Source organism: Musa acuminata, chromosome BXJ2-1 (assembly GCF_036884655.1).
Source record: "Musa acuminata AAA Group cultivar baxijiao chromosome BXJ2-1, Cavendish_Baxijiao_AAA, whole genome shotgun sequence".
Taxonomy (NCBI): domain Eukaryota; kingdom Viridiplantae; phylum Streptophyta; class Magnoliopsida; order Zingiberales; family Musaceae; genus Musa; species Musa acuminata.
The window spans coordinates 39,442,579-39,470,574 of record NC_088338.1 but is presented as its reverse complement, the minus strand read 5'-3'; the positions used below and the strand labels follow the sequence as shown (position 1 = coordinate 39,470,574).

At 39.0% G+C, this 27,996-nt stretch overlaps 2 protein-coding genes across 6 annotated transcripts; both read right to left on the bottom strand.

The window, feature by feature from the left end:
• Positions 1–23: 23 nt before the first annotated feature.
• LOC135599192 (ubinuclein-1-like) lies at positions 24–22,201 on the bottom strand. Of its 5 annotated transcripts, none has more exons than XM_065094040.1 (14): positions 21,774–22,201; positions 20,852–20,935; positions 20,610–20,699; positions 19,270–19,346; positions 15,745–16,381; positions 14,118–14,214; positions 13,918–14,027; positions 5,623–5,709; positions 3,357–3,446; positions 3,150–3,275; positions 2,885–3,022; positions 2,539–2,586; positions 2,021–2,122; positions 24–735 (listed from the first exon to the last, which is right to left on the bottom strand). In XM_065094040.1, the coding sequence occupies exons 1-14, from the start codon at positions 22,053–22,055 to the stop codon at positions 316–318; spliced, it is 2,388 nt and encodes a 795-aa protein (XP_064950112.1). In that variant the 5' UTR covers positions 22,056–22,201; the 3' UTR covers positions 24–315. The 5 variants fall into 5 exon arrangements, with proteins under 5 accessions (XP_064950112.1, XP_064950111.1, XP_064950114.1 ...); XM_065094039.1 differs by having other exon boundaries at positions 14,118–14,217; positions 21,774–22,200; XM_065094042.1 differs by lacking the exon at positions 2,885–3,022 and having other exon boundaries at positions 14,118–14,217; positions 21,774–22,200.
• A 3,554-nt stretch (positions 22,202–25,755) lies between these two features.
• LOC104000646 (amino acid permease 3-like) lies at positions 25,756–27,636 on the bottom strand. The gene is made up of 6 exons (XM_009422742.2): positions 27,507–27,636; positions 27,195–27,428; positions 27,017–27,110; positions 26,713–26,927; positions 26,489–26,628; positions 25,756–26,403 (listed from the first exon to the last, which is right to left on the bottom strand). The coding sequence occupies exons 1-6, from the start codon at positions 27,634–27,636 to the stop codon at positions 25,756–25,758; spliced, it is 1,461 nt and encodes a 486-aa protein (XP_009421017.2).
• Between the last annotated feature and the right edge of the window lie 360 nt (positions 27,637–27,996).

Sequence of the window (27,996 nt, the reverse complement as noted above, 5' to 3'; positions counted from 1 at the left end):
GAACATGTACATGTTGCAGCTCATGAAAGCAAATGCTTATGAGGGGGTAGCTACTTGTTGAATAACTGTTAAATGGAGGAAAAGGATGGCGCATCTATCAAAAGACGATCAAATTGTAATACACAAAGGGATTGGTTGGTGGGAAAGATTAAGAAGACTAGGATTCAGATTTAAGGTCATACAATAAAGAAACAGAAGAAATCAACTAAAACCTAAACTAGCATATTACTTTTGTAAGTGTAAGCTGCAACAAATCAGCTTGGCTCGTCAGAACCTGAAGCACTTAATAGTTCAACACCAGTTCGGGCTGGTGACTCAGGCTTGTGTCATCCAGAAGCTTGGGAAATTTTGTTTCTCAGTGACAAGCTGAATAGGAACTCTCTGGGAATGAACCTGAGTTTCAGCCAACTCAGGTTCTAACTTTTTCAATTTCTTCATGGAAGCTTTGCTTGTGTCCTCAGAGTTTGTGCTCACTTTAACAGCTCTAACCTTGTTGGGCTTTTTTGATACATGGTGTCCAGAATTGGTAGGTGGGATACAATCCATTGATCGGCCTGTTGTAGCAGCAGTTCGATTGCAACCTAGCTTCTCCAAGGGAGCAAGAAACTGAGCAGTGGAATCAACGATTGGAACTGGCTTCTCTTGTCTGGCTTGTAATTGAGCAGCTGGATTAGTCTCAGCCACTCTCACTGTGGAAGCCAACTTTCTCCTCTTGATCCTCTCTTCATTGTGAACCTAAGCAAAGTAAATGAGAATGATATATTACATGCATATTCCAAAGCATCGAAACCACAATTGTAACAAAATCAGGATAAACATAAGCATCAACGAAAGTAGAGCTACAAGAAAGACCCTGCTTTGTGTCAATCCTCGTAACAAATTGGAAACCTCTGGAACTGAAATAAATTAGATGTCAGAATAACATTGCTAATTACTATAATATCCCAGGCTTAGGAAAGAGAGTTTTCATTACTTGTAACTTTACATTGCTAATTGTAACTTTTCATTTTTAAATGTGACTTCTGAAAATAAGATTAAAATTGTGCAGCGCCCCAGCAAAAATGTTCACAGATTAGTTCAAAAAAATTGGTGATTAACGTGGTACATATGTTTGACACCATAAAAAAAACCCAATTTCTTGTATCAGATTACACAATTAACTAATCATATGGAAAGGAATCTACAAGTTGTAAAATTCATTAGCAATTAACAAAATCTTTATCACACAATCGCTAGTCAAGAATGAGATTGGCAGCTCTATTGACTAGCACCTTCTTATAATCACATCTATAATAGCTCGACAAAAAGATTATTATCCATTACTTTGACCAGTATTTAGCAAGAAAAGGTATATGTTCAATTTAGTGCATGCTGCTGTTTCCAAGCAAAAGGAATCAGGAAAGTGATGTAACACTTTCCCGGGGAATGGAATTGCCCGGCACTAGTGGGAGCACCAAGTGGAATACACAAGCAAAATGAGAAACCAGAAGTTTACAATATACCTGGACCTAAATACCAAAGATATCAATTTTCATATTCCATAGTATTTATCAAGGCTTTAAGGATAGAACCCAAAAGAAGAAATTATCCATGTGAAAAGAAGCCCAGGCTGTTTCAAGACTATCAGATGATCAATCAAGTTTTAGTTGGCATTACTGACAACATTTATCGTTCTCAAAACATAAATATCATTAATTTTATCAAGACCAAAATTTCAGATATATGATCTCACTCGCAACTTCCATAACAATTTAAAGCATGAGTTAGTGTTAAATGCTAATTATACAAGACAAAAATGTTGACATTTAAGATTTTACTGTGACAACATTTTAGTAAAACTAAATAAGAATGTCAAAGATTGAAAATTAAATGGAATCCAGAATCTAGATGAGAGAGATGTGCAAATCATTACATATAAAGAAGCTTACACAGAGAACATGCTAATTAAATAACACAAAGTTTAGCTCAATAAAAGAACTAGATGCATAAAGTCACATAGATACAATAGGGATATCAAGACCTTATTGTGACTATAAATTGCTCTTTTCCTTTCCTTTGATCTCTGAATGGCATCTTTAATTCCAACATCATCCATGTAACCACTGGGCCACAGTTCTGCAAGCTGGAATGTAGGAATAAACATGTAAATAAAAAAAATAAAAATAAAGTAGCTTAAAGATGAAAATAAGCAAAAAAGAAAATGACATTATTAAACTTTACTTTCAATTGATGATTTGACCTATAGGCAAAATAAATGATAAACTAGCTGGGTCTCATTGACAGTAACCAACCGAAAACAAATGCATACAGGAAGAAAATCAAACTCCTGAGTACAAAGAGAGACTGATAATCTGTATCAAGAGAAACTTTTCCAGTAAAATCAAAATTCTGATTAAACAGAAAATTCTTAAACATACGAAACAAATTTTATTGAAAGCTACAAAGTTTCTAAAAGTAGACTTTTACTAAAAATATATCAAGAAACAAAAAGTATAATAAAACATCAAATCAAGAGAAGCCTTGAACTAGTAACACTACCTCTACATAGAGCTTCCTGCTTTGAGGGCCTTTGTCTTCATCCATTCCCTGAAACAGAGAACATAGATAAAGACATTTACCAAATACATCTACATAAGATGCCTAGACTCTATTGGACTGTCAGCATTTAACTTCTGATCCGCAAAAGAAAATGATAAAGTATAAGACGAGACTCCAAAATTAAAAGCCAATTGTTTCTAACAATGCCTTAAGAAGATCCAGTTCTAGAGAACATATCATCTCAAAATGCTCTCCTCAACCAAAATCCTCTCTTCCCATTGGAAAATAGGTTTCCAGATTTCATCTTGATACAAAATATCCTTGAGATATTAGTTACATTTGGTACCTCAACATAAAGATCATAGAGATCACAGATCTTGTCTTCTAGAGCAGAATCCATACTATATCTTCCTTTCAAAACTCTTTTTTCATCATTATTAATTTTCTGAAAATTATCAGCTGAACCATCTTGTAGCTCAGGTAACTGTCACAGAAAGACATCATAAGAAATGAAAAGGCAATAGCTGAAGTGGACTTCTAAAAATAAACCAGATTCAATTAGCTTGTCAACCAGTCAATGAAATATGGTTCCATTAACATGATAAGCATACCTTGGACTTCAACTGAGAAACACGTGCTCTGATCATCTCAGTGGCTGCCCCTTTTACTTGATGGAATCTATCAGCTTTCTGCTGTTTTGCTGAAAGACCTAATTCAACCATCACTCTCATATTTCTCTACAGCAAGAAATATCAACTATTAGACTGTAGGAAACAGAAATGGCAGAAACCTTAGAAGTAAACCAAAATACTACATACAATCAAGGCATGTTGTCTCGTGCAAATATAGGTGGAACAGTATGCACCGATGTTCTTTTCTCCTAAATTCACCTTAAGAGTCTTTTTCTCCTAAATTCTCCATATATAAAGTATATTTAGATAAAAATAAAGTATATCTAAGACATAAATGAAAAAGAAGTTTAGGTTATAAGGATGAAAAATTATCTAGGCTATTGTACATACTAATAACAATATATGATTAGTATATTTCACTAATAACAAGAGCATTCCACTCACTTCGGACCATTTCGGGCCATACATCAGACCATGCATACAACCATATAATATCCATCAACAACAAAGAAAAAGCCGGCACCATCTCCAGCTAAATCTTTGTGATGGCACATAACAAAAATATAAAAGAAAAACTCCATAAATTATCTCATCAACATGATTATTTTTTTAAAAACAAAAGTACCTATTTTATCTTTTATTAATTATTACTATCAACAGCATTGCAACCATATTAACTAGATCTACAAAATAAGTTTCCAAATATATTTTGACCAAAACTCTTTATGCACTTTGTAAGATCACAATGTATATTAGAAGTATTTTGAAGCCTTTAACTAAATAAAGTGGACTGCTAACAGTAAAATCATAAAATAAAACGTAAAATGACCAAAAACATTGAGTTATTAATTTCTATTTTGACTAAGATTTCATTTCTAATAATTGTACAATGACATGCCAACAGCAATGCATTATTAGCTTTTGTTTGTCCCATGTGACAAATGTTTTGCTATTTCATTGATAAATGCAGAAGTTTTTGCTAAAAGAATTAAATCTATCTCGGATACTGATTTGGGAAACTGACCAGTACAATACAGGATGTCATCCAGTATCACAAGAAAAATAAAAATAAAAAATTTAATACCAACCAGTACTGGTCCTTGGTCAGACCAGAAAATACCGGTTGTATAGAACGATCCAACAGTATTTAGTTCCTTGTATCTATTAGTCTGCGGCAGTAATTCTAATTATCCACAGGCTCGTAAACAAAGGAATGTTGAAAATTTGGAGTACCAATTTACACATTCTATGGTATTCAAATGATATCATATACAACCACTGTCATAATTCCCTTAGCAAATCTTTTCTTGCAGTAGAAAATCATCGCAGCATTTTCAATTTTTTAGCTTTTAAAGCAAACAAAAGGACTTCCAAGTAAAATTTTATTGGCACATGTTGTTTTCAGATGCAGTAAGGAGACTTTTTCCTAATCCAAGTATGACAGAAACATTCCAATATCATGAGTGACTACTGTTAGATCACATTCATGTTTCACATCAGTCAATTCATGATTGTTCCATGCTGAAAGCTTGACTATCTTCAAGATGTTTCTAACAAGCATGCGTTAGTCATTTGTGATAGTTCACTTGACCCTACATGACACAGTAGAGAAGTAATTTGTAGAACAGAACTTTTCCCACATCCAAGACAATATATATTAAGGTAATATTAATCAAGGCTACAAATATGTTTCTTCTATGTTAGTGTTGAGGTTAGGTGTCTTCTCTTATGTGTACACTAAAGGCCTAGCATTATGTTAAGGAGAAAAATCCTTTGTAAACATCCAGCTTATCCTTTGAGTTCAGGGAATGATAATTAGTCCAACACGGAAATTTTGATAAAGCAATTTTCAATTTTGTAACTTATTTTATCCATGTAAAAAGAGTCTAAAAAAATTCTTGAAGATGAAAAATAGCATTTTTTTTCAACCAATTTTATCCCTTAGGAATTAGAACTTCATTGACAGAAGTGGATTTGCTTGTCAAACTATCAAGACCAACTTTTCTCAAAAAAATGATCTCTATATTGGCAAAAGTGACAGCAATAATGTAAGCCTTCATTACTCGAGTGATCTTAAAGGAAAAGAGGGCAAAGTGGGCTATGGAAGTTACTAATTCAACTGTACCATGTGAGGCACCCCTAATTGGCAAACCCATTCATCTGGCTATGAATTAATGAGGAAAGAGATAATTGTGAGTATAAAACAACCAAACAAAATTCAGTTGCTTCTTGAAAGAATAACTACCCAAATGTTTGAATAAATATCAATAATATTATCAGCATAGATCTTTGTATGTCCACTGTATGGGAAACCTATTAAATGATGCCATATTATCGCACAGAAAATGCAAGATGAAGTTTCATGACTAGCATAATCTAGATATAATAGATGAGCAAACTTTAGCTCCTGATAAACAGTCAAAAACAAGGCTTAGATTTTCTAAAATGTTACCTTTAATGTCCTGCGCTGTACTAGGTGACCTAGAATACCCATAAGCCGATCAACCAGCTCATCTTCAGAAATGTTACCTTGGCTTGCCTGCAATAACAATGGGCGTTATTTGCTTTTATGTTGCCAAAAATTCAATAGGCAAAGCTAAGTGTTTGTCAAATCATAACTAGGAGACAAGAAATCTCTAAATCCTGGCCAAAATACATTTGGTAGAAGCTATTTTTGTACAGATTGAAGGTACAATCCAAAACATACTTTATGGGGAGTGCATAAGGGAAGAGCAAAAAAATCAAGTATTCGAATGCAGGTCAGTGTTCTACAGCATTATAATTGATACACTGAAAAGTAAGAGGTTTGACTAATAAGTTATATTTACCCATTCTGTCACGGACAAAGCTGTAAACAGGTGTTTGATGTACTACTCATGTATGTCTGTATCTTTCGGTTTTGTTCATACTTTGCATAGCATGTAGTTGGCTTGCAGTAGGCTTGGCAGCCCCAGTTTGGTTAGCTTTTATGGTTGTTTCAAGTTTGTAAATGTAGGTTATGTGCAATCATCGTGCAAAGGCAAAACTGCCCAGAAACAAAACATCCAGGAAGCCATTTTGGGTTTCTAGCTCCGTAGAGTGGTACAGAGTGTCAGTCAGTACAGCACCCAATAGGTATCCTGGTGGCACATGGCTGGATGAGCCTTTGGGGTAGTGTATAGGGCTGGTTCGCTGCGTTGTTCTGCAACAGTGTCATGTGGGCACTTGCGCAGACTTTGGGCCGCGGCGGACCACCTTGGACCCTTTGTCGCACGACCGTTCAGAGCTTGTGAAGTCCATATTTGTAATTTGCATTGTCTATCAGGTGTTTGCTGAAATGGTTGCTTGTATATCCCGAGTTAAATGCTTTCTCTAACCCATCTTCCCTTTTGCAGATCCTCAAGGGACCATAAGAGATTTCAAGGATGCTGACCCCTTGTGGACGGACATGCAAAGATGCTACACGACAGTGATTTAAATTAACGCGCGGGCGCTTGCCTAAGCGCTCGGGCGAGGCGAGGCGAGGCCCAAGCGCCTCGTGTGCGCACCAGGCAACGCGCTTAAATGAGGCGCCGCCTGGGCGCTCGCCCGCACATAGGCATTGGGCACTTTGAGTGAGCACCCAATTCAATTAAGCAAACCAAATCGGTTTAAGGTTAGTTCAATTCGTAGTTTCTTACCTCAAAAGCCATGCTTCATGCTCGTGCGACCCCGAGGAACCCTAGCGTTGCTTCTACCTCCGCCGCAGACATAGCGGGCCAAGCCTTCCTCTATTGTCGACGAACGAGTTTGACGGCCCTAGTAGCTTCCTTCCGCTTTCGCTTCCTTCCACTGTCGAGGGAGAGGACCGCAGGTTCCTCCACCACTAACAGATGTCGTCTGAAGCTTTTATCGCTTGCGCTGTTGTTGTCTGCAACTTCCGCCGTTGCCGCCGCTGTTGTCCGCAACTTTTGCCGTAGCTGCTACTACTGTCCACAGCTTTCGACGCTGTCACTGCTACTGTCTGCAACTTCCCTCGCTGCCGCTGCTGCTGTCCACAGCTTCCATCGTTGCTATCGATGTTGCTGTTGTTCACAACGCTATCGTAACTATCTTAAACTAATCCCCCGCCGTTGCTGCTATCTCCCTTTGTTATTATTAACTTTTTTTTTCCCCTCTAACTTTAAGTAATATACTGTTAACAGTATATTTTTAATTTAATATCATATTTTAATTTAAATAATTATATTTTTAATTATATTATATATTTTTATATTTTAATATTTTAGAGAAATTTTTTCCCTCTAACTTAAGTAATATACTATTAATAATATATTTTTAATTTAATAATTTTTTATTTAAATAATTATATTTTTAATTATATTATATATTTTTTATATTTTAATATTTTAGAGTGCCTCGCTTCGCTCGAGCAAGCGTCTATGCAAGCACCTAACGCCTCGAGCATTTTTAGACCATGGTGTCTAGCGCTTTTTAAATCACTATTGCACGACTTAAGTAAAACTAGCTAAGTTCATGATAGATGGTATCAGAGTAGGACAAGCACACTTAGAAACACTTGGCATGCAAACATGAGGGACCTAACGAGGCTACATTGAGGGCAACTAGTACGTGCGATCATTTAGGGGAAATGAGCGTTGAGGTGTAAGGAAAGGAGTCGCTCAGAGGAGCCGACATCCAAGATTGGCATTCAGAGGAATGACCAACCTTTCGCGTGAGAGACACCACGAGGACAATCAAGCTAGAAAGAGCGCGTAGCACACAAAGATTGGGATGGCTGAGTTCGAGCTATGGCTCGACGTTAGCAACTAAATTTGACGGTGCTCAAGGCAAGCGGGGTGCTTGGCAAAGGATGAGACTGTGCAAGGTGGGATGGGTTGCTCAATGACCGAAAGAATTGTGCAAAGCTCACAAAGGTGAGGGAATTGCTAACTTGAAAATTTTAGTACTCGTGCAAGGGCTTGTATGCGGACAATAGATTATCCATGGCCATCCCAAGGCGACCGAAACTCGACGCTATGGAGCATTGAAACTCTCTTCGGCATGGGAAGGATACGTCCGTAGGAGGCTGAAGTGTGCAACAAGTTCAGCATGTTACTAGGCATTGAGGGTTGCAGCGGAGGTTGTATTGGCGGAGAGTCGTAATTTAGCAAGTGCGTTCACAGGGGTAGAACAATGAACAACTTGTTCAGCAAAACGAAGTAGTTTAAGGGGATGGCGGTCTTTGAAACTTCCAGAGGAAATAATGCGAAGAGGAAAGTTATTTCAACGGGACATATATCCAAGAGAGATAAATCTCGGTTCTCCAGAGGGAGAATCATGTGCAACAGATCGCACATGTTGAGGAGTACCTCAAGACAGTAACTCCACAAAGCTTAACGAATTGAGCAAGTGACAATGAGTCATCGCATAATCTCGCATGAGGTAATGCGTTGGTGGATGCATTGTGAGATCAAGTGGGGCACCGACCCAAGGCAACACCAAACGAAGACACACTTGGAGCCAATGTGGAAATCGAACTCAATGGAGAGCTAACTCGTATAATGATGCATGGGAGAGCCACCATCAACTCAATGCAAACCAAGGGACGGAGCAACTTCGGTGGCACTTGGTGAAGTGCCAAAGTCGCACGAAGGGAGTCGACATAGAAGACGGAACATGGAACATAGGCACGAAGCTTTCCTTGGCCAAAGGTCAAGGACATGAACTCTTACAGAGGCAAGAGCAGGAACATGTCGTTCCATAGGTCCCTCATTCTAATGGAGTGGACTTATCCTTCATGGTGCCCAAGATGAAAGGAGCTTCGAGACACATGCACCTCATCTCGACAAAGCATTTGACGAAGGAACTAAGGCAGCTCAACTAGCAGAGGCAAAGTTGGGGTCAGAAGGCCTTGGCACGAGGCAAGAGGACGCAAAGGCGGGTACTTTTGAAGAATATGCCACAGTGCTACCATTCAAGTTGTCGTGATGGAAACAATGCACAACGGAGAGTATGCTATGGGGACAAAGGCCTAGGATCCAGACAATAGCGCACCAATTTCAACGAAGTCAGTGGACTTCGAGAGCTGTTGGGTGACGGACTATCCTAGAGCTATGCTTCGTCCGAGTGTGACCCAAGAGTGGGTGGACGAAGGTTCGTTGCTAAAGGAGCGAATACAATCAGAGATGACGGAGGCCCTACAATGTGCTGGCAGAGGCTACACATAGAGAGATTGCAGTCCGAATTCATCCCACAAAGATCATATATAATGGAGATGTCACCAAGAGGCAACACATAGTGTAGCGAATCGTGGTGGAACAGTTCGAGACAATACGAGACACACAAGAGAAGTCCCGTGAGGGATTTGGTCATACGAAGGAATGATTGGAAGCTATTGGGAGCTCCACTTCGGTGAACAACATGACGATAAAAAGGGCTATGGATTCAAGGAGTGAATGTCATGATACTGTAGAGGCGGTTCTTCCGTGCGTGAATCGAATTTTGCATCGGATGAAAACCTTGGTCATCAACATATGGGGGCTATACACCATCGAGGGAGAATTTCGAGTGCAAGTTCTAGTGAGTCCCATGGGGGGGCTTAATCATACAAAGGTATGATTAAAGCGGTTAGAGAGTTAGACTACTCCAAGGCTCATATTCGCTTAAGGAAGCCCGGCAAGTCAAAGGACAAAGACAAGTAAACGAACATTGCTACCAATAAAGCTAGGGAGAACAGAATCGACGCGAGCCCTGCAACATAATGGCTGAAACCATGCATAGGATGATAGGAGTTGCAATCTATCTTTCCATCAACCAAGGGAAACTGCTGGAAGAACACAAATGTGTTGAAGCAAGTGGTTGAAAAGGGCGAGAAAGCGACGACGAGTCCAGAGGGACTCAGCTACTCAAAACTGAGCATTGGCTAGAATAGAGATGAACTCGGAAGAGTGTCACGATGTCATAAAGGCAGATCTACCAATCACGAAGAAAAGAACACAGGTGCGAGGCAACGGATAGTAGGGCCATGGGCATTATAGTGCCATGGTACCACAAAGGTGGGACTTTCGTGGAGTCATTGATCCCTTGCTCATATGAAGGGAGAGTGTTTGGTCACAAAAGGGACCGAGGAGGTAAAGAATGTAGATGCAAACTCCAAGCACTGAAGCAAGGCTGAAGGATGGAGGCCTGGGAACTTCGTAAGACCAATGTCAACAGGCTTCTCATCAAAATACTCGAAAATGAAGGACTTTAGGTCGACGCAGGAATGCTTGACTAAAGGATGAAGTAAGCAGTACACGGTGTTGTATCTTTTATACTCAAAAGAGTAGGCGACAAAAATAATGAAGATGATGGTATAATCCTAGATGCGACCAAAACTATTAGAGACTTGCTCCAAGTTGGGGAGAAATTTTGCTTTTTTCGAGCAAAACTTCTTGCATTCCAGAAGTTCGATGGCAATGAGAAGGCAAATCGTAGTAGCTAACTCAACACAAGGAGTGCAAACACTTCGAGTGCTTCAGAAGTGCAAGAAAAAAGTAGACGAAGGCTAGTAACCAACTCAATGCATAGAATACAACCCTCTAGGAGGCGAGCAAAGTCGAGTAACCTTTGCCTTCTCAACTCTTGAGAGAATGGGCAAAACCGAGTAACCTAGTTCTCTTATTTACCCAGTAGAGAAGCTCTACACAGGTTCAAAAACCCTTCAAAAAACTTAATAGAAAACAACAGTTGTTAAATCCTCATCAATAGTGATCGGTTCTATCGAAAGTAAATTGTTCGCTTCATTTCCCAACAGAATGTCAATCGAAAGCAGAAGTGGTGCAAACCTACTTAGAGGCGATAACTAAATAGAAGAAGATTCGATGGGCAAATTTTATGGAGGAAAGACCCCAAAAACTCCAAAGTTTGTGAGGCAATGCTCATTAGAGCTCTAAAAAGCATTCACCTAGTTCAAGCAACATGAAACGTTTGAGATATTGACGCATAACAAGAAAAGTCATTTACTTTATCTAAAGGATCCGCAAGAACCAACAAGGATCAGCACAACTCGACCGACCCCACACCAGAGTCAAAGCATTGGAAAGTTTAAGCAGCGTAGCGGATCAAAGTTCAACTACTCATCAACAGCAGTAGAGTGTAGCGAGAAGATGCAGCATCCGCAAAGGCTTTAACGAGGATGTCGAAGGAATAAGTTGGGGAGAATGTCATGGATAAAATTATAAATAGAGTGTTTGATGTAATACTCATGTATGCCCATATCTTTCGGTTTTGTTCATGTTTGGTTGGCTTTTATAGTCGTTTCAGGCTTGTAAACGTAGGTTGTGTGCAGTCATCATGCAAAGGTAAAACTACCTAGAAACAAACCATCTAGACAGTCATTTTGAGGGTTTTCTAGCTCCGTAAAGTGGTGCGGAGTGTCAGCCAATATAGCACCCAAGAGCTACTCGGGTGGCACATGACTGGATGGGCCTTTGGGATAGTGTCTAAGGCTAGTTCGCTGTGTTGTTCTACAATAGTGTCATGTGAGCACTTACGGGGACTTTAGGCTGTGGCAAACCACCTTAGGCCCTTTGTCTCATAACCGTTCAGAGCTTGCGAAGTCCATGTTTGTAATTTGCATTGTCTATCAAATGTTTGATGAAATGGTTACTTGTGAATCTCGAGTTAAACGCTTTCTTTAACCCGTCTTCTCTTTTATAGGTCCTTAAAGAACCATAAGAGGTTTTCGGGAGTCTGACCCTTTGCAGACAAACACGCAAAAGTAACAATCTGACCGCCAATCTGTACACAGACCAGCCCAAACTGAGAAATCTAATGGTTCAAATATTATTTATATATAAATATATATATATATATAAACAGTTTTACCCCCTTTTAGTTATAGTTCCACAACTCCTCATGCTCATGAGCCGCACGAGTTGCATGGCCATTGCTTGTCACTCTCATAACCGCAACTCGTTACTCGTACAACCATCGCTCGCATGGCAGACGCTCGCCACTCGTGGCTCACCATCCCTCCTCTCGTTGTCTTGTTTTTTTTCCTTCTTCCTTCCCCTCATCCTCATCTTCAACCATCCTCCTCTTCCTTCTTCCTCTTTTCCTAGTTCTTCTTCCTTCCCTCAACCTCCCCCAAAGGTTCACGACATGTCCCGATACTAGTCCGGGCATGGACTAGGGGACCGCCACAAGTGAAGATGCAGACCTTGCAAAAAACATAACATAAAAATAGAAGGATGCAATTAGGTCGGTTGTGCCTAAAAACCATCATCAAATCGCCAAAGATTGTAATCGTATTTTGACTATTTATTTCTTATAAATCTCTCAAAAATTTATGCAAGAATGCCTGAAATTATTCTCAATTTCATTATAAGGGAAGTCAAGGACAATGACGAAAAAGCAAGAAAAACCTAGTGAGAAACAAAAGTGTGGTATAGAGCAGATTTGGAGATCTTGCAATGTGAGACCTAGAAATTGATGCAATTACATCTTAAATCTTTATTTCTTATATATTTATGGGTAAGATCCAAGAGCATTCTGGTGCCATTTTCATAGCCTCATAAACTTAATTTTCACTTCTTAGTTTCTCCATCAACTATATAACATTTTTTATTATACTTGAATTGCTTTTCTTCAGATGGATCAATAATAGTTGAAAGCTTCTACTTTAATAACTCAACTGAACCTCAATGAACAAATGTAAGCCAGTCTTATTTGACTACTTTTACCCATGGAATGAGAATTTGGCCAGTTCGGTACGGTATGGCCAGTACGATCTTTGTGAATCAAGCCTGGATCTGTGTGGATCAAGTCCTCATTTTGGTAGGATTATGAATTTGGGGATCTGGTTATAATTTGACAACTTCTTCATAGGAAAATAGCCCCAAAGCAATAATCTCACAATCTGGCATGGTAGCATGCTTGTCACTTGGGGAAATGCCATCATTGGCAATGCATCCATTACAATTATATCAATAGGAGTGGAGGATTAATCCATTTGAAGCAACATGTGGCCGATGGATCTCCCAATGTTGCAAAATGCATATAAGTTTCTCAAAAGATAAGAAGGGCCCTCCAAGAAGAACTTTGATACCTGAAAAGCATTGCAGCTGCAGGGGAAGGCCAACTGGAGGAATTTGGTAAGTGTTCTACAAAGCCACAAGTCTATGATGAGTACAAGGTCACAACAATGATGTTGACCCAGACCTCACAGCTCTCATACAGGCTTCCTTGGAGTACCAACACAAATGAGGAAGCGATGAGACATCAGTCGGGGGGACTCACAGTATGGCAGTGGTAGCAGTAGTGGTAGCGTATTGAGTCAATCCAACGAATCATCTATAGTGATAACCACATTTCAACTGGTGCACCAGGATTGGGTAGGAGTTCTAGCATAATTTGAACCAGACTGCCTGAAATGGTGGCGGACTGCATCTCGGTTGGCAGTCGGAATGATAGATACCGATTGAACCGTACCGACTACTACGACTGGTTTTGCATTCCCATTTGATAAACCACTCTTAAGTCATAACATGAATTATGCTTTTCAAGTTCAACGCAAAGATTTCTTAGAAAGTCCTGTTATTCTAAAGTAAAGGCTACTAACTCCAGGTGCCTTGCAGAAGACTGAAGTATATCAAACTGTTGGAAAATATTTCAGTAGTAAGTGTAGGCATCAAAGTAAGAAACATAAAGTCATAGGTTTTGAGTACACAGCCCGATGATAGCTGTGCAGATCATTAGGTCAATCACTAAGCAGCAATAAAAAATAAGGGTTACTCAGTAATACCGATAATCTTGCAACTTTAGCAAGCTTCTGCTTTACTTCCTTCGGAAGTCTCCTCTTAGTGCCTTGAAATGCCAGATCCACCTCCTGAACATCAAGACTTGGTGGTCTACCTATAAAGATAATTTCAAATTAATAACTAATTACAAATAAGGAAGATTCTTGTTAACAAAAAAGCAAACTGATATTCTCAGAGACATAACACTCAGCCACTATCTTTTCGAGGTCACAGATGGCTCGTTCAAGTGTGGTCCCTTTAGGCCTGACAGAGGAACTTCCTTTCGCCCTTGTGGACAGATGCTGCTGCAGTAGATAAGATCAAATAGCAACATAAAATCGTTGAACAGAGCACATAGAGAAGAACATTGTCATTCTCAGATGATGAATAACAGGAACTATATCCAACTGAAGGGTCAACAAACAAAAGAAACCACTTGCTTCTATTTATCATAATAATAAATTGCTCCAGCCTCCATCCAAAGTTCCAAACTGTACCCAAACAATGATAGAAGATAACTACATAGGCAGTCATGTAAGAACTAATTCACTTGTTCCAAAGGACAGATCCAAAGAGCTAATAGGAGCATCATAATTTATCACAGTTGCTAGTGTGTGCAAAATATTAATCTTTCAGGAATTCTATTGGGGGGAGGGGGTTGTCATTGCAGGTTGCCCATGTTGATAAAGATAAATGTCCCTGAAGACATAGAATAATATATGGGTCAACTTTTAGCAGCAGCTACAAGCATGCCAACATCTTATATTAGTTCCTTTCAAATTCTTACCCTTTTGGGAGGGAAACATGATAGATTTAGCCCATTAAGATATTAATAAGATCCATAATTCTTCCCCTAACTGACTGACTCACTATAAGTTACAGCAAACAGGCACATTGTAGAATTCTTGCTCCAGTAATGAATATATTCTGACAAGAGAACAATAAATAGTCATTCAATTTATAACTACTTCACGGTCAATGTTGACTAGTCAGATCAAAGCTAAGAAGAGCACATAACACAAGTATAAGACTAGAGATAGGACTTCATTGGTCTTGTAAAGAAAGAAAATGGCATTCAAAGAACCACAGCAATCCTTCCAAGAGCAGTTTTCTTCATGTGCATGATCTTGAGTGGAGATATGCAGGTACCAAAACATGCCTCTTTAAATACATACATTATTAGATTCAAGAGTTATTATTTTCTTTGTGAAAAGAGGAAAATGGAAGAAAATGTAGATAGGAGGATTAGCTCTTTATACAAAGAAGCAGGTCACAGTGAAGGCAGATGAGTAACCTAAAGGCTGCAAATTTATCTATTTGTTTCAGTTTATTTCATGATCCTATCAACAACTTCAAACAAAAGGAAGAAATAGGAATTTTCATTTCAAACCATCCATTGTGGATTTGTACCATTACTACGGATACTGATTTTAGTAATTTTTTAGTTGTCAAAAGACTCAAAACATCTGTTCACAGCCATATATATTTAGAAAGATAATCATAACATATAATAATATTACTAGTTTAGAATTACTGTGAGGTCATTTACTTCATGTACATCTATAATATCTGCAGCTATCAGCAATTAACAGGATTGTAAAATTGATATTATAAAGATATTATCACATATGACGTATTTTATAGACAACAGATTGGTTTAACTAGAATTTAAAATTTCAGATTGACACCGAATAGAGTTCCTTAACTAATAAAAAATTAAAACACTTAAAACTAATACAAAGCAAGTTTAAAAGAAGTAATTTCTTAACATAAAGTGTATAACAAACATAATACGTAACAACTCAAAAGTACTTGTAAAGAAGAAAACTCACTGCTTCATGCATAGGATGGGCACTCCCAGGAGAATTCATAGCAAGAAAATCACCGGAGCCATATCTCTCCTTACTTCGAATTGTAGCATATACTTCTCCAGCATCACTATGTAGCAATTTTTTTGACTGAAATTCCATGTGACCTTCATTGCAGGATACTTGGTACAAGGGACCAAATGAATCACATGCTCTTGACCTGTGGCCAGTATTTTTTAAAGCAAGTACTACATCTTTATGCTTATCAAGACACTTTAGTTCCAAAGGTCGCAAAAAACCATCCTTATACGGCACTCTCATGATTGATTGCAAGGAATCAGATACCTTGGTTGATTGTTTTTCTGATTTGATGGTGAAATCAGAAGATTTACTTTTGTAGGCTGTTGTAGTGCCTTTTGATTTATATTTTATATGTCTGCCTTCTTCACTGTAATGTTCACCAACACCATATGTTGCATAAATTTTTCCAGGCTTTGGTTTCCTTCCTACCTCTGGTGCATTCCTAGCAGCATCCTTGATGTGCATATTGTCAACATTTACAGGGCCACTGGGAACAAGGACATTACCATCACCATGCAGTTTTGTGGAGTCGTTTCTTCTTCTTTTGCTTGGTGCCTCCTTAAGTGACGTGCTAGGCTCACTATTACAAGGAAGATCAAATAGAACACTTAGAATTGTTGTTTGATTGTTTACAAACAAAATTGCACTAGATGATACTGTCACAGGCAGTGATTTAAAAAGCGCTAGGCGCCAAAAGGCGCCAAGGTCCACAAACGCCCGAGGCGCTAGGCGCTCGCCCAGGCGCTCGCCCGAGCGAAGCGAGGCGCTAAAATATAAAAATATATAATATAATTAATAATTTCAAATAAATAAAAATTAACAACATTAAAATCAAAATAATATATTATTAATCTATTAACAAAAAATTAATCATCGAGGAAGCAGCGGCGAGCGGAGGCAGCAACAGCGGCGAGCGGCGGCAACAGCAGCGGCGAGCGACGGCAGCGACAGCGGGAAAGGGAAAGGGAGCGGAAGGCACGAGCAGCGAGAGGGCTCGCGGGAGGCGCGAGCAGCGGGAGGGCTCGAGGGAGGCGCGAGCAGCGGGAAGGCTTGCGGGAGGGCTCGCAGGAGGCGCGAGCAGCGAGAGGGCTCGCGGGAGGCGCGAGCAGCGAGAGGGCTCGCGGGAGGCGCGAGCAGCGGGAGGGCTCGAGAGAGGCGCGAGCAACGGGAAGGCTCGCGGGAGGCGCGAGCAGCGAGAGGGCTCGCGGGAGGCGCGAGCAGCGGGAAGGCTCGCGGGAGGCGCGAGCAGCGACAGCGGCGAGCAGCGGTAGCGGGAGCAGGAGCGACGAGCAGCGAGATCGCGATCGGGATCGGGATCGGCAGCGGTAGCGGCGGCAGGTTAGGGTTGGGGGTATATCGGTTTAGTTGGTTCGATTGAACCAACTAACAACCGAACCAGACCTAAAAATCTGGTTCGGTCGCCTGGTTTAACCCAGGCGCTCGCCCGAAGCGCCCGACGCCTGGGCTCGGGCGAGCGCCTAGGCGGCGCCTCTTTGAAGTGAGGCGCCTGGACATGAAGCGAGGCGCTCGGGCCTCGCCTCGCCTCGCCCGAGCGCCTAGGCGAGCGCCCGAGCGCCTATTGAAATCACTGGTCACAGGGACAGAGTGAACGGTCAAAAAGTACATGCAGTTCTAAAATCTTGTCTGAAGGAAAAAAAAAAAAACTCATAGGTGAGACCACAACTAAACACATGGTTAACGTGAATTTCTATTTTTAAAAAATACAGAGAGATAAAACAAAAAAGCTAATGGCCACTGAAGCTAGAAAAAATCAAACAAACCAGAATATCTTGGCAAGAATACAACTATATTAAATACGTTGGACTTTCTTGATGTCCAAGTACCACACTTTCTTAGGGCAGCCTCCCTCACATGTTTGCCCATGATATCCGACCAATGGTACCAACAGAATGAAGTATAATTGATGCTTCTCCCAGCACAATCACTAGTCGTGCACTACCGAGAAAAAGTAATTCCAAGAGAAGACAAAGAAAATAGAAGAGAAACTCAGCTCCAGTAATTGATGTTTCCATATTAGATAAAATTTACCATCTACAAATTGTTTTAAACCAAACCACCAATTTACTAAAATGTCCTCAATATGCAGAAGATCAAGGCAAAACATACATAATACAGATGTATATGTGGGCAATTGGTACGCATGAAGTAAATATTAAAATATCAAAAAGCTATATATACAATCAAATGTAAGAAAAACACTGCAAAGAGATCAAGTGAAAAGATATAATATATGTGCAAAGGCGTATATAATCAAATTATTAAATGATATCAAAACAATATAACAGTAGACAATAACATATTTCTTGCTTATGAGAACTGCACATGCAACCACATGACTATTCATGGTTGTGAACATAGCTACATATACATGTCTAGGTAGACCATATATGCAATCACTGCAGTCAGTCAAGCTACATAACCCAAAGAAATATGGTGATATAACATCATAGATCACATTTTGGAATATCCGCAACCACCATCAATGGAGCACTCCCAATATGCAAAACTATTGCATGCTACTTAAATTCATTCTCTAGAAAGAATAGCTAAATGAACAAGGCTGTTGCCAATGCAAGGTTCAAGCAGAGTTCAGATTGTTATGTACTGACTGGTTTACCTGTTTGATCATGCATCAACATTGGATCATATGGCTTGGGTATTCAGTTTTTATTATAATTTCAAATATATCAGCTGGTGCAAATCAACATATCACCAAGTATGGAACTACATACCAATCCAACAGAGGTAGGCTAAAATTAAATATTATGATGTGCACAATCCAACAGCCCTTGCAAGAAAAAAGCACATTTTTTTAACTGGAACCTAGTTTACCTAAATCATAAAAGGCCAAACTTACCAAAAACCAAGGCTGTGTTAATAGGCACCTCCAATACCCAAATTCAGTTAGCTCATGTCTATGTCAATAGCAAATCAATTAAGAAATGAAAGACATAAAGCTTTAGCAAGAGCCTTTTGGTTAGGAACTACTTTGGAAAAAAAGAACCCATAAAAAAGGAGTAAATCATACCATTCCCCTCATCAAACTCTAAGTGTTGTTATGGATTATACATTATCCTTAAATTATCGTCAAAGACAATGTCAATGTCAATGAAAAAAGAAATAAAATGAAACAATGAATGAAACTAGTCAACGTGGCAAATTCCATAATTTTTAGCATGGCACATTCTAACTTTGTCAATCAGCATTGTTATCCTTGCTATAAAACGGAGTTGAGAAAAATGGCTATGAAAATATGAAGACAACATTCTAGTGAAAAAAAGGAAAAAAAAAAGCATATACAAACACAAGAAAACCTACCAATAGAAAGATTGATCTAAAAGTAGAAAACAAATAAAAAGCTTTGCATTAATCAACTAACCAAAAGAGTGATTGGCTTAGAGAAATATGAAGGCGATCGTAAAACTGAACCATGTGGAGAAAACTTACATCTGCTCTAACTTTCCTTTGTTGACAAAATACCCATTGTGCTTGGTTGACATTTTGTCCACTTGAAAATATTCATCCTGCAAAATAGTATTACCCATAAAATTAAATGTTAAACAAGTAAAGGTGGCAAAAATAAAAAAATTAAGTCATGTGATCCATAATAAACAATAAATTGTTCATTCACAGTTGTTTTGCTATATTAGATCCATTTGGTGAAGTCACCAATCACCTGGACGCTTGTCTAGGTGCCCAAGCGATGCAAGGTGAGGCCCGAGCGCCCGATAGATGGGTCAGGCAAGCGACTTTGACCGAGCACAACCTAGGTGCTCGCCTAGGCCCAAGTGATGGGCGGGCCAGGCACCCTCTTGATTCAAATCAAGCTAGGTCGAGTCAATTGTGAGTCATCTGGTTCGATTGAACTATATGAAATAGTGTCAACACCATGCCCCCCTCCCCCCCCCCTCCAACGCACCCGAGCCCTAATCGCAGCATGTCTTCTTATCCAGGAAATCCAGTGTTTTCTTCGGCAAACCATGGTTGTGAATGGCGGTAGCAGCGGCAGCATCTTTCTCCAGCGAGCACTTCCTTCACCATTGCATTCTCCCTTCTCTTCCCTCCTCTCTCTTCCCCTCCTTCATCGCAGCTTCTCACACTATCGAAAGAAAACTTTGAAACTCAGCTCTAAACTACCAAAATTGGAATAGAGAGATCAGGCCACAAGAGAAAGTGTTTCCATGAAGATACATGTGGAACTGATCTCAGAATCTCTTAAAACATACAACCTCCAAACAGAACTAACCTGCTAAACAATGAAAATGTACATAACTTACCAGAAGAATCAGAATTTTCACAACATTTTTTTAATTTTCGGGTTTCTCAAGAAAATTTTAGAAACATTGGAGAAGCAAATTTCTCTTTTCTATGTCCAGAGTAGAGGTGCTTCTTGATAGGACAGATTCAGCATAGTGAAGAACAAATCTGATATATTTGACTTTCCAGCTACTCTAGTGTAGAGAGATCATAGCCACAAAAAGAAACCTATCCAGGTAATTTGAAGCCTCTTTATCCTTGTCACTCCTCACAGTCCCAGCTTCAATAGCATTTAAGTTAAACTTGAAAAAGATTAATTATTCAAAGCATTCATAAGATACTGCTTTTTTTCCAAAAATTTAGCAAGCACTTTCATTAGAAAACAGCAAATAAAAAAGTTCATTAGTGTAATATAGCAATGGTTCAAAGATCATTGGATTTAAAAAATAAGTCAGGAGTTCCAGCAATCAATAGCTTATAGAATCTGACCATATGCCAATAATATTTATACGTAGGTAAACAGCACTAACCAACTCAGTATCATCTATAAAAGAATCCTCGGTGTCATATTGATCGTCACATGGGATATCATCAAGTTCTTCATCACTGCTTTGTTTGCCCTGAATCAAAGAACTTTCAAGATTAGCTCCTGTATCAAAGAACTTTAAAGATTAGCTAAATCACCAAATCACAAGCCAACAAGATTTATATTCAAAATAACAATAATCTTTTCATAAACCATTTGACCAAAAAAGCACTTCATAGTTCATACCACATACAGGCGTTCAATCTTCTCAATAACTGCACTAAAACGATTTGTAGGTGGAACTGCATCTTCTAATTCATTTGCTGCAGGCTGAACTCAACAATTAGAGAAATTTAAAAAGAATTCTCAAGGATGATAGCAAATACACAATAACATTATAAAACATGGGTCATCAATTTTCTCACATTTGGTACATTGCTATGTCTATGTTCATGCATATAGATAAGAGGAAATGTAATAGGGAGATATAAAAAGCTCAATGAAGAAACATGGCTTTTGCATGGTTGCACATAAGTAGTTCTGCCCGCAAAAAAAAAAAAACCATAACTCTCCTAAGACAATTAAATTCTTCAATGTGCATGGACACAAGATTTACATATTAAAAAACTGAAAACAAGAACTAAACCGAATAGGTAACAGATGACTTTAGATAATTCAGATACATTAGTTAATTGCAATATGAGTGTCAACACTGGACTGCTCATAATAACAGCATCAAACATTCAACTACAGGTATTGGTGTTTTGCTGAAACTTAATTACTATCAGTATAGTCATCTATTCGGCCATTCTTCTTTCAGCAGTGAACTAGTGCAATCATTGTCATATTCAAGAGCCGATGACAACTAATTAATATGTTAACGATGTGACATTCACTAGTAATTGAGCATCTAGAAGCTGAAGAACAAAGAAATGCATATAGCAATTGAGCGTATTGACCAGTCAGAAAATAAAGTGTATGCCATCGATGTCAGGTAGCACATTACAAACACTTTGAGCATGACTATAACCTAATGAACAAATATTTTACACACTCAAATGGCAGAGGAGGAAGCAACTTTTAAATCAGCAAAACCCTAGAATTTGCAGGAACAAACAAACAAGAAGCCAATAATAATAATAAATTCTCGAAGGCTGGGAAACCCTACCGGACCACCTGCTTGGGCGAGGGAATCAAGAAGTGGGTCAGCCGCTGAAGCATTGGGAGGGAATCCACCCCCGCTCCCTTTACTGGACTCCTTAAGCAGCCGCTTCCAGGAAACGATGGTGGTCTCCCCGGGCTTGAGATCCACCGAGAACCGCACCCTCTGGCCGCCGCCTACGGGAGGCAGCAGCTCCTCCTTCGGGGGCGCGGCGGCAGCGAAAGACGAAGCTGAGACAGAGGAGAGGGATAAGGAGGCCCTAACGTGGGCCCCTTTCTGGTCATCCATGGTGGGTGGGGATCCTAATGCAAAGAAGATGAGAGACTTTTAGGGTTAGAAGTATGGGGGAAGAGATCGATCGGACCGATCGCTTTGGCTCGCGAGGGAAGGCGCGGTATTGTCCCAATGTCAAGGTCTTAATCGGACAAAGATACGCCGTCGTTTCAAGCCGTCTCCGTATTTTAAATTCGATCATATTTGGACTCTCCCCCCATATTAAGTGATAAAGTATAGGATTATCTCATTAATTACGATCTATATATTTTAAAAAATTATATTAATATTTTTAATTATAAAAATAAAATATCTAAGTTTATTTATCCCTATCGATTTTATCAACGAAAATATGAAAATAAAAATAAAAAATTAATTTTAACATTCTAGTTGATGATAACGGATGACGTTGGTAGTTGGGACAATGATGACGCTGTAAGCCATGGGTGGTTGTTGTGGATGAGAAGAGCGATGACGAGATGTGAGGATCGCTTTACATCTGCATCGATATCGATGCAGTTGTCGAGCGATCGTTTTGTCGCTTAACATTTATGTCGGTATTAATATAGTTTTCAAGCAACAAAAGAATTACTAGGCATTTGCATTGGTAGCCATTTTATCGCTCAACAACTACGTCGATATTAACGCAGTTGTCAAGCGGTCTTCATCTCTCATTGTTGTTCTCCTCATACACAACAACCATTCATGGCCTCCAACGATATTATCATCCGTCATTATCAATTAAAATGTTAAATTTTAGTTTTTATCATTTATTTTCATATTTTTATTGGTAAAACCAATAACGTTAAGATAAATGGATATAGATGTTTCACTTTCATAGTTAAAAAAAATTAATATAATTTCTAAAATATAAGGACTAAGATGCTAAAGATAACTAACTAATATGTAATTACCCTAATATATATATATTATGAAAAAAGTAAAAATACATAAATCATCGTGAAAAAATGATGCTTGTGAGAGTCAAAATAAAAATATTGTAAATAGTCCATATTTAACGTTTTTAATAAAAAAATATACTTGCCTCGTTTTCTTTATTAAAAGGGCTCTCAATCCGCATGTAGAAATCCATTAAATGGCTTATATATCTTTGATTTACATTCCGTAGTTGCAGAAATGATGAGCTGATAGCCGCTAAAATTCATAAAAGAGAATTTTTTTTAATAAATAGAAACTATGTTCCTTCTTACATGTCAAGGTTCAAAATGGATATCAATTGAGCCCCGTTTCCATGTTCTAATACATTTAGACCTCTTCACATAATTGGCAAGAGGTCTAATAGAGACACCATAATTTAAAGAATTTTTTGATTTCCTCACAATCTTACTGAGGTGATAGATTAGTGGGCAAATCCGAGATTTTGGATTCAAGGCTTGAGAGTTAGGTTGCTAATGTCTGATGTAGATCTAAATTATAGTGGATTAGAACTGTTAAATTAAAAAAATATGATAGTTGATTTACTAAAAATTATAATAAACATGCTATTTGTGAATTTTATATTTTTAAAAAATAGTACAAAAAATCCTTGGAGAACCAAGGAATAATTGCATATTATACATAAAATGCTGAGCCTTTTTTGTTTTTTAAAATTTCAAAACTTATATTGAAAAGCAACATGGTTATTTTATTAAAACTCAGACATATTGATAGAGGCGGTGAATTCATTCTTTTTTTATTTTTTTTATTTTTTATAAAAATATAAGGGGAATTGACTACAAATTACAACTAAAAAAATGTAATATTATTTTTAATGAAGAAGAAGTCTAAAATTTTAATATAATTAAAATTTCAATAGTTGTAGGAGAATAAGAAGTCTAAAAGGCATATGATACATTGTCTATTGTTAATACCTCAATTAAATCTTGTATTTTGAGTGATTCTAATTCTAGTCGCTCTAGTGATAATAAAACACCTCCAAGGAAATTTCATATTTTTTTGTAAATATATCAATTTAGTGATTGCAAGTGTTGCTTTAGAACCTACTTATTTTGATGTTGTAGCTAAAAAAAACGAATGAGTATAAGCAATGAATGATAAACTATAAGCTAATGAAAAAACACAAGACTTGGAAGCTAGTAAAATTGCCCTTAGAAAAAAAGAAGAAATTGAACTCAATTGGGTGTATAAGTCAAAAATTTATATTGATGGTTCGTTGTAAAAATATAAAGCTTATTTAGTTATCAAAGGGTATGCTCAAAATTTAGATAATGATATTTCAAAAATCTTGACTCCAATTGCTAGAATTGATACAATTAAAATAGTGTTAGCTTAGGCAACCTAGAAACGATAGTAGGTTTATCAATTTAATGTTAAATCAATTTTAGTGAATGAAAAGTTGCAAGGGAAATTTTATTTCAAGTAGCCAGAAGGTGTTGAAATCAAAAGGTAGAAAGATAAAAGGTCTATAAATTGGGAAAGCATTTTACAGTTCTATGTTGGGCTTAGTAGCCCATAGTGGGCTTGGCATCCCACAACTTACCCCCTTTTAATCTAACCCTAATTAACATTGGAGGGTGTGGTGGCTACGTTTTTTGAGGCAGAAAAAGGCATAAATAAGGCAGCAATATGGGAGAAGCAAACAACCACGATATTCCAAAGAATATGAGGAAAACAAGATAGAAATGTAGAGAAAGAAAGGGAAGAAGACAAGGACAAACTGTTCTCAATCATCTAGTAGTGTTCTCATCTCATTTTAGATCAAATCTACAGTAGACTCTTGCTGTGATTACTTGGGGAGGTTTTAGATATTGTAGACAATGACGTGATCCTTATATCCTAGTTATTCTCTTGTGATTGTTGCTAGGGTTTAGGACAAGAGATTGAGATTTGTATATTCATTATTCTCATAGTGGATTATCTCTAGTTTGCTCCGTGGTTTTTACCCTTCACATTGAAGGGGTTATCCACGTATATCTTGGTGTTCTATTTGATTGTGGTTCCATTTAATTCCGCTACGTATTATGATCTTCTAATATTTGTTCATATACAAAGGTTATTCCTGTTTATATCCCATTAGGCTATGGTATAGTAGAATCGACAATTAATTTCTTAAACATAATTTTACAAAGAAAATTTTAAATGAACTAATTATATATATAAAAGCCCAAGTAATAAAAATTATTCAAGATGCAAATGAATTTGTTTTGTACCAAGAAAAATATGTTAAGAGATTTATTAAAAATTTGTAAGAATACAAATAATAAATTTATATTAGATGATGAAATTGAAAAAAAAAAGATGAGAAGCAGCACATATATAATTACTTTGCTGTCCAGGTTTATTCATAGACCTAGCAAGGATTATTTTGGAACAATTAAAAGAGATCTTAGATATATCAAGGAAATTTTTAATTATGACATTTGTTATGAGTAGATAAAATTTTTTAAATTATATTTTTATACTAATAGGATTGAATTAATTATACAGATGATAGAACACTCAAGGATTTATACTCAACCTTAGCAACTAAAAGAATAAATATTTTTATCATGGGTTATATTCTTATGACAACCAACTGAATATAACAAATATTAAGTTATGTTCTTATCATCAATTTCATTGACAACTAAAAAATAAGAAGCCCAACAGTTTGTATGTATTCACTATCAAATTACAACACAAACGGAACAGCAGAAGCAACAGCAACAATGGTAGATCATAACAATCCAACATATTCTGTGTGGACCGTGAGACGTTAATTGAATGGCCTGTAAACCTTGAGATCGCTTACTACTCCGGCGATGGAGCCGGCGGCTGAGGCGATAGTGATGATAAGGCACGCGAAGCTCAGCAGTTGTAGGCACACCCATCTCGTGCTCCACTTCGGGACCTTCGTCTGCACAATGTACATCTCTATGGGGAAGTACACGGTCAGCGGCCAGAAGCCGATCGCGCCAAGGAAGCCGACCACGTCGTTGAAGAAGGGCAGGAGCATCGAGATGACGGTGGTCACGATCACGAACACGGCGCGCCATGTTAGTCTGAAGAGGTTAAGCTTGTAAGATGTGCCGGAGGCGATGGGCACCTGGATCTCTCTGGTGACGAATTCCGAGTTCGGCCACGCCCGGGCAGCCCATTTCTCGACGAATGCGAAGAGCGGCTGGCAGAAGACCTGGTAGGCGCCGACGAGGTGGATGACGATGGCGGTGTTAGCGATGTCGAGGAGCCAGTAGGGTTCGTAGAATCCGAATCCGGTGAGGAGGTTGCCGGGAGCCAAGTCTCCGAACGCGGCGTAGCCCATGAACCCGCAGAGCATGTAGAAGATGGTGGTCACCGCCACGCTAACAAGGGTCGCCTTCTTCATCACCTTTGCTTCCGATGGTGGCGGAGCCTTTATCGTGTCCTGAGCGCACACCAGCACGACGATGCGAGTGAAGGATACGGCTGAACTTTACTGTTGGATTGAATCGAGAGTAGGGAATTAATACCTGGATCTCAATAAGTATAATGGAATAAGAGTAAGCGAAGGCGATGTTGCCTAAAGCTTGCAAGATCCGCCAGATCTTGTCCATCTGGCTCACGGTGCCGATGCTAACACCCGTCAGGCGGCCTCTAAATCCTCCATTCTCTGTTAACAGGAGCTCAAAAGTAAAAAACGGAGTCGGCATGAGCTGAACTCGGGCGGTGCAAGAGCGACGGTAAATTGGCTTACGGATCACTTGGACGATGCCAAGAGCCAGACCGATGGAGGAGTACGTAAAGGACATGATGGCGGCCACGATGGAGAGCCACCAAAGCTGGTCGAACTCAGGGATCTGAGACAAGAAAACCTCCGCAACGCCGAACATGATCATGTAAGGATTGCTGTTTACTGGGCAGAGTCCGTCGTCCCCAATCTTGTGGAAGCAATTCGACCTCTTTATAGCCCTGCTCCAAGAAATCCAAATGACCAAACTACACAAAAGAAATCTACTAAACGAGTGAAGAACATGACTGCAAGTTCTTTCCCAACTTACACCATGCTAATGGAAGCCGCGATTGTGTATCCAATGGCGACTCCAACAATATTGAGGTACTGGAGGTAGCCACATATCTTGACCTTAATCCCATCTGTTTATCAAAAGAAAACACAAGTTGCTAGATCTGTTCGCTTGTTTGGAAGAAGGAAGGAACAAAATGCGAGAGGGAACTTACTGAGATTAGCCTGGACCGCGTCCATGTAGGTGTAGTTACGCTTGCCCGTGAGGGGATCGCCGGAGCGGTAGCAGTCGGCGAGAAGCGCAGATGTGTAGTACGTCACAAAGGAGAAGAGGAGCATGACAGCAGGGCCGGCGACCCATCCGAGCTGGCACATCGCCCAAGCTAGGGACAGCACCCCGGAACCGATCACCGCTGTTATGATGTGTGCGCTTGCAGTCCATACGTTCCCTGCATGCAGACAGCGTGAGAAGCACATGGATAACAGAGAGGGTAAACCAAGACGAAACACAAACAGGTTTCCTTTACCAGTTCTCTTGAGCCGGCCATCGTCGTCGAAGCATTCCGAGGCTTCATGTTGCAGCCTAAATTCCAAGGACGCCTCAGCGGGTGTCAAGGCTATATGATTGTAATGATTGGCATCGCCACTCTCGCCCATCTTCATCCACACCACCGCAAAACACAATGTACCTCTCCTTGCTTGTACTAATAGTTCTACCGCAGTGGAGCAGCGGAAGAAGAAGCCCCAACAAGAGATGGAGAGAGAGAGAGAGAGAGTAGGAGCGTGGCCTTTTTATAGGGAGAGAGAGAGAAAGAAAAGGTTGCCTTCAAGCAAATGTAACACAGCATACTAAGCGTCGCATTTCCACCATTGAGTGCGGGGGAATAAGTGTTGGTACATAAATCTGTCCGAATTCCAAGAGGCTATTAATTGCATTAAAATGTGAAAAAGTGATATCTCATGCAAAACGCAAATCAAATTCAAGTTTGATGAGAAGAGTTTCACATTCAATGTAAC

What these genes read in the sequence shown, in the direction of transcription:
- LOC135599192 (XM_065094039.1), bottom strand. Translation starts at nt 22,055, where the DNA reads ATGGATGACCAGAAAGGGGCCCACGTTAGGGCCTCCTTATCCCTCTCC. An exon ending in CTAAAGTTGCAAGATTATCG is followed by an intron (nt 5,710 to 13,917) that starts GTATTACTGAGT and finishes TTGTTATTGCAG; the next exon opens with GCAAGCCAAGGTAACATTTC. An exon ending in TTTCTCAGTTGAAGTCCAAG is followed by an intron (nt 3,023 to 3,149) that starts GTATGCTTATCA and finishes TTTCTGTGACAG; the next exon opens with TTACCTGAGCTACAAGATGG.
- LOC104000646 (XM_009422742.2), bottom strand. Translation starts at nt 27,636, where the DNA reads ATGGGCGAGAGTGGCGATGCCAATCATTACAATCATATAGCCTTGACA. An exon ending in TGGCCGGCTCAAGAGAACTG is followed by an intron (nt 27,429 to 27,506) that starts GTAAAGGAAACC and finishes GTCTGCATGCAG; the next exon opens with GGAACGTATGGACTGCAAGC. An exon ending in TGGCATCGTCCAAGTGATCC is followed by an intron (nt 26,629 to 26,712) that starts GTAAGCCAATTT and finishes TCCTGTTAACAG; the next exon opens with AGAATGGAGGATTTAGAGGC.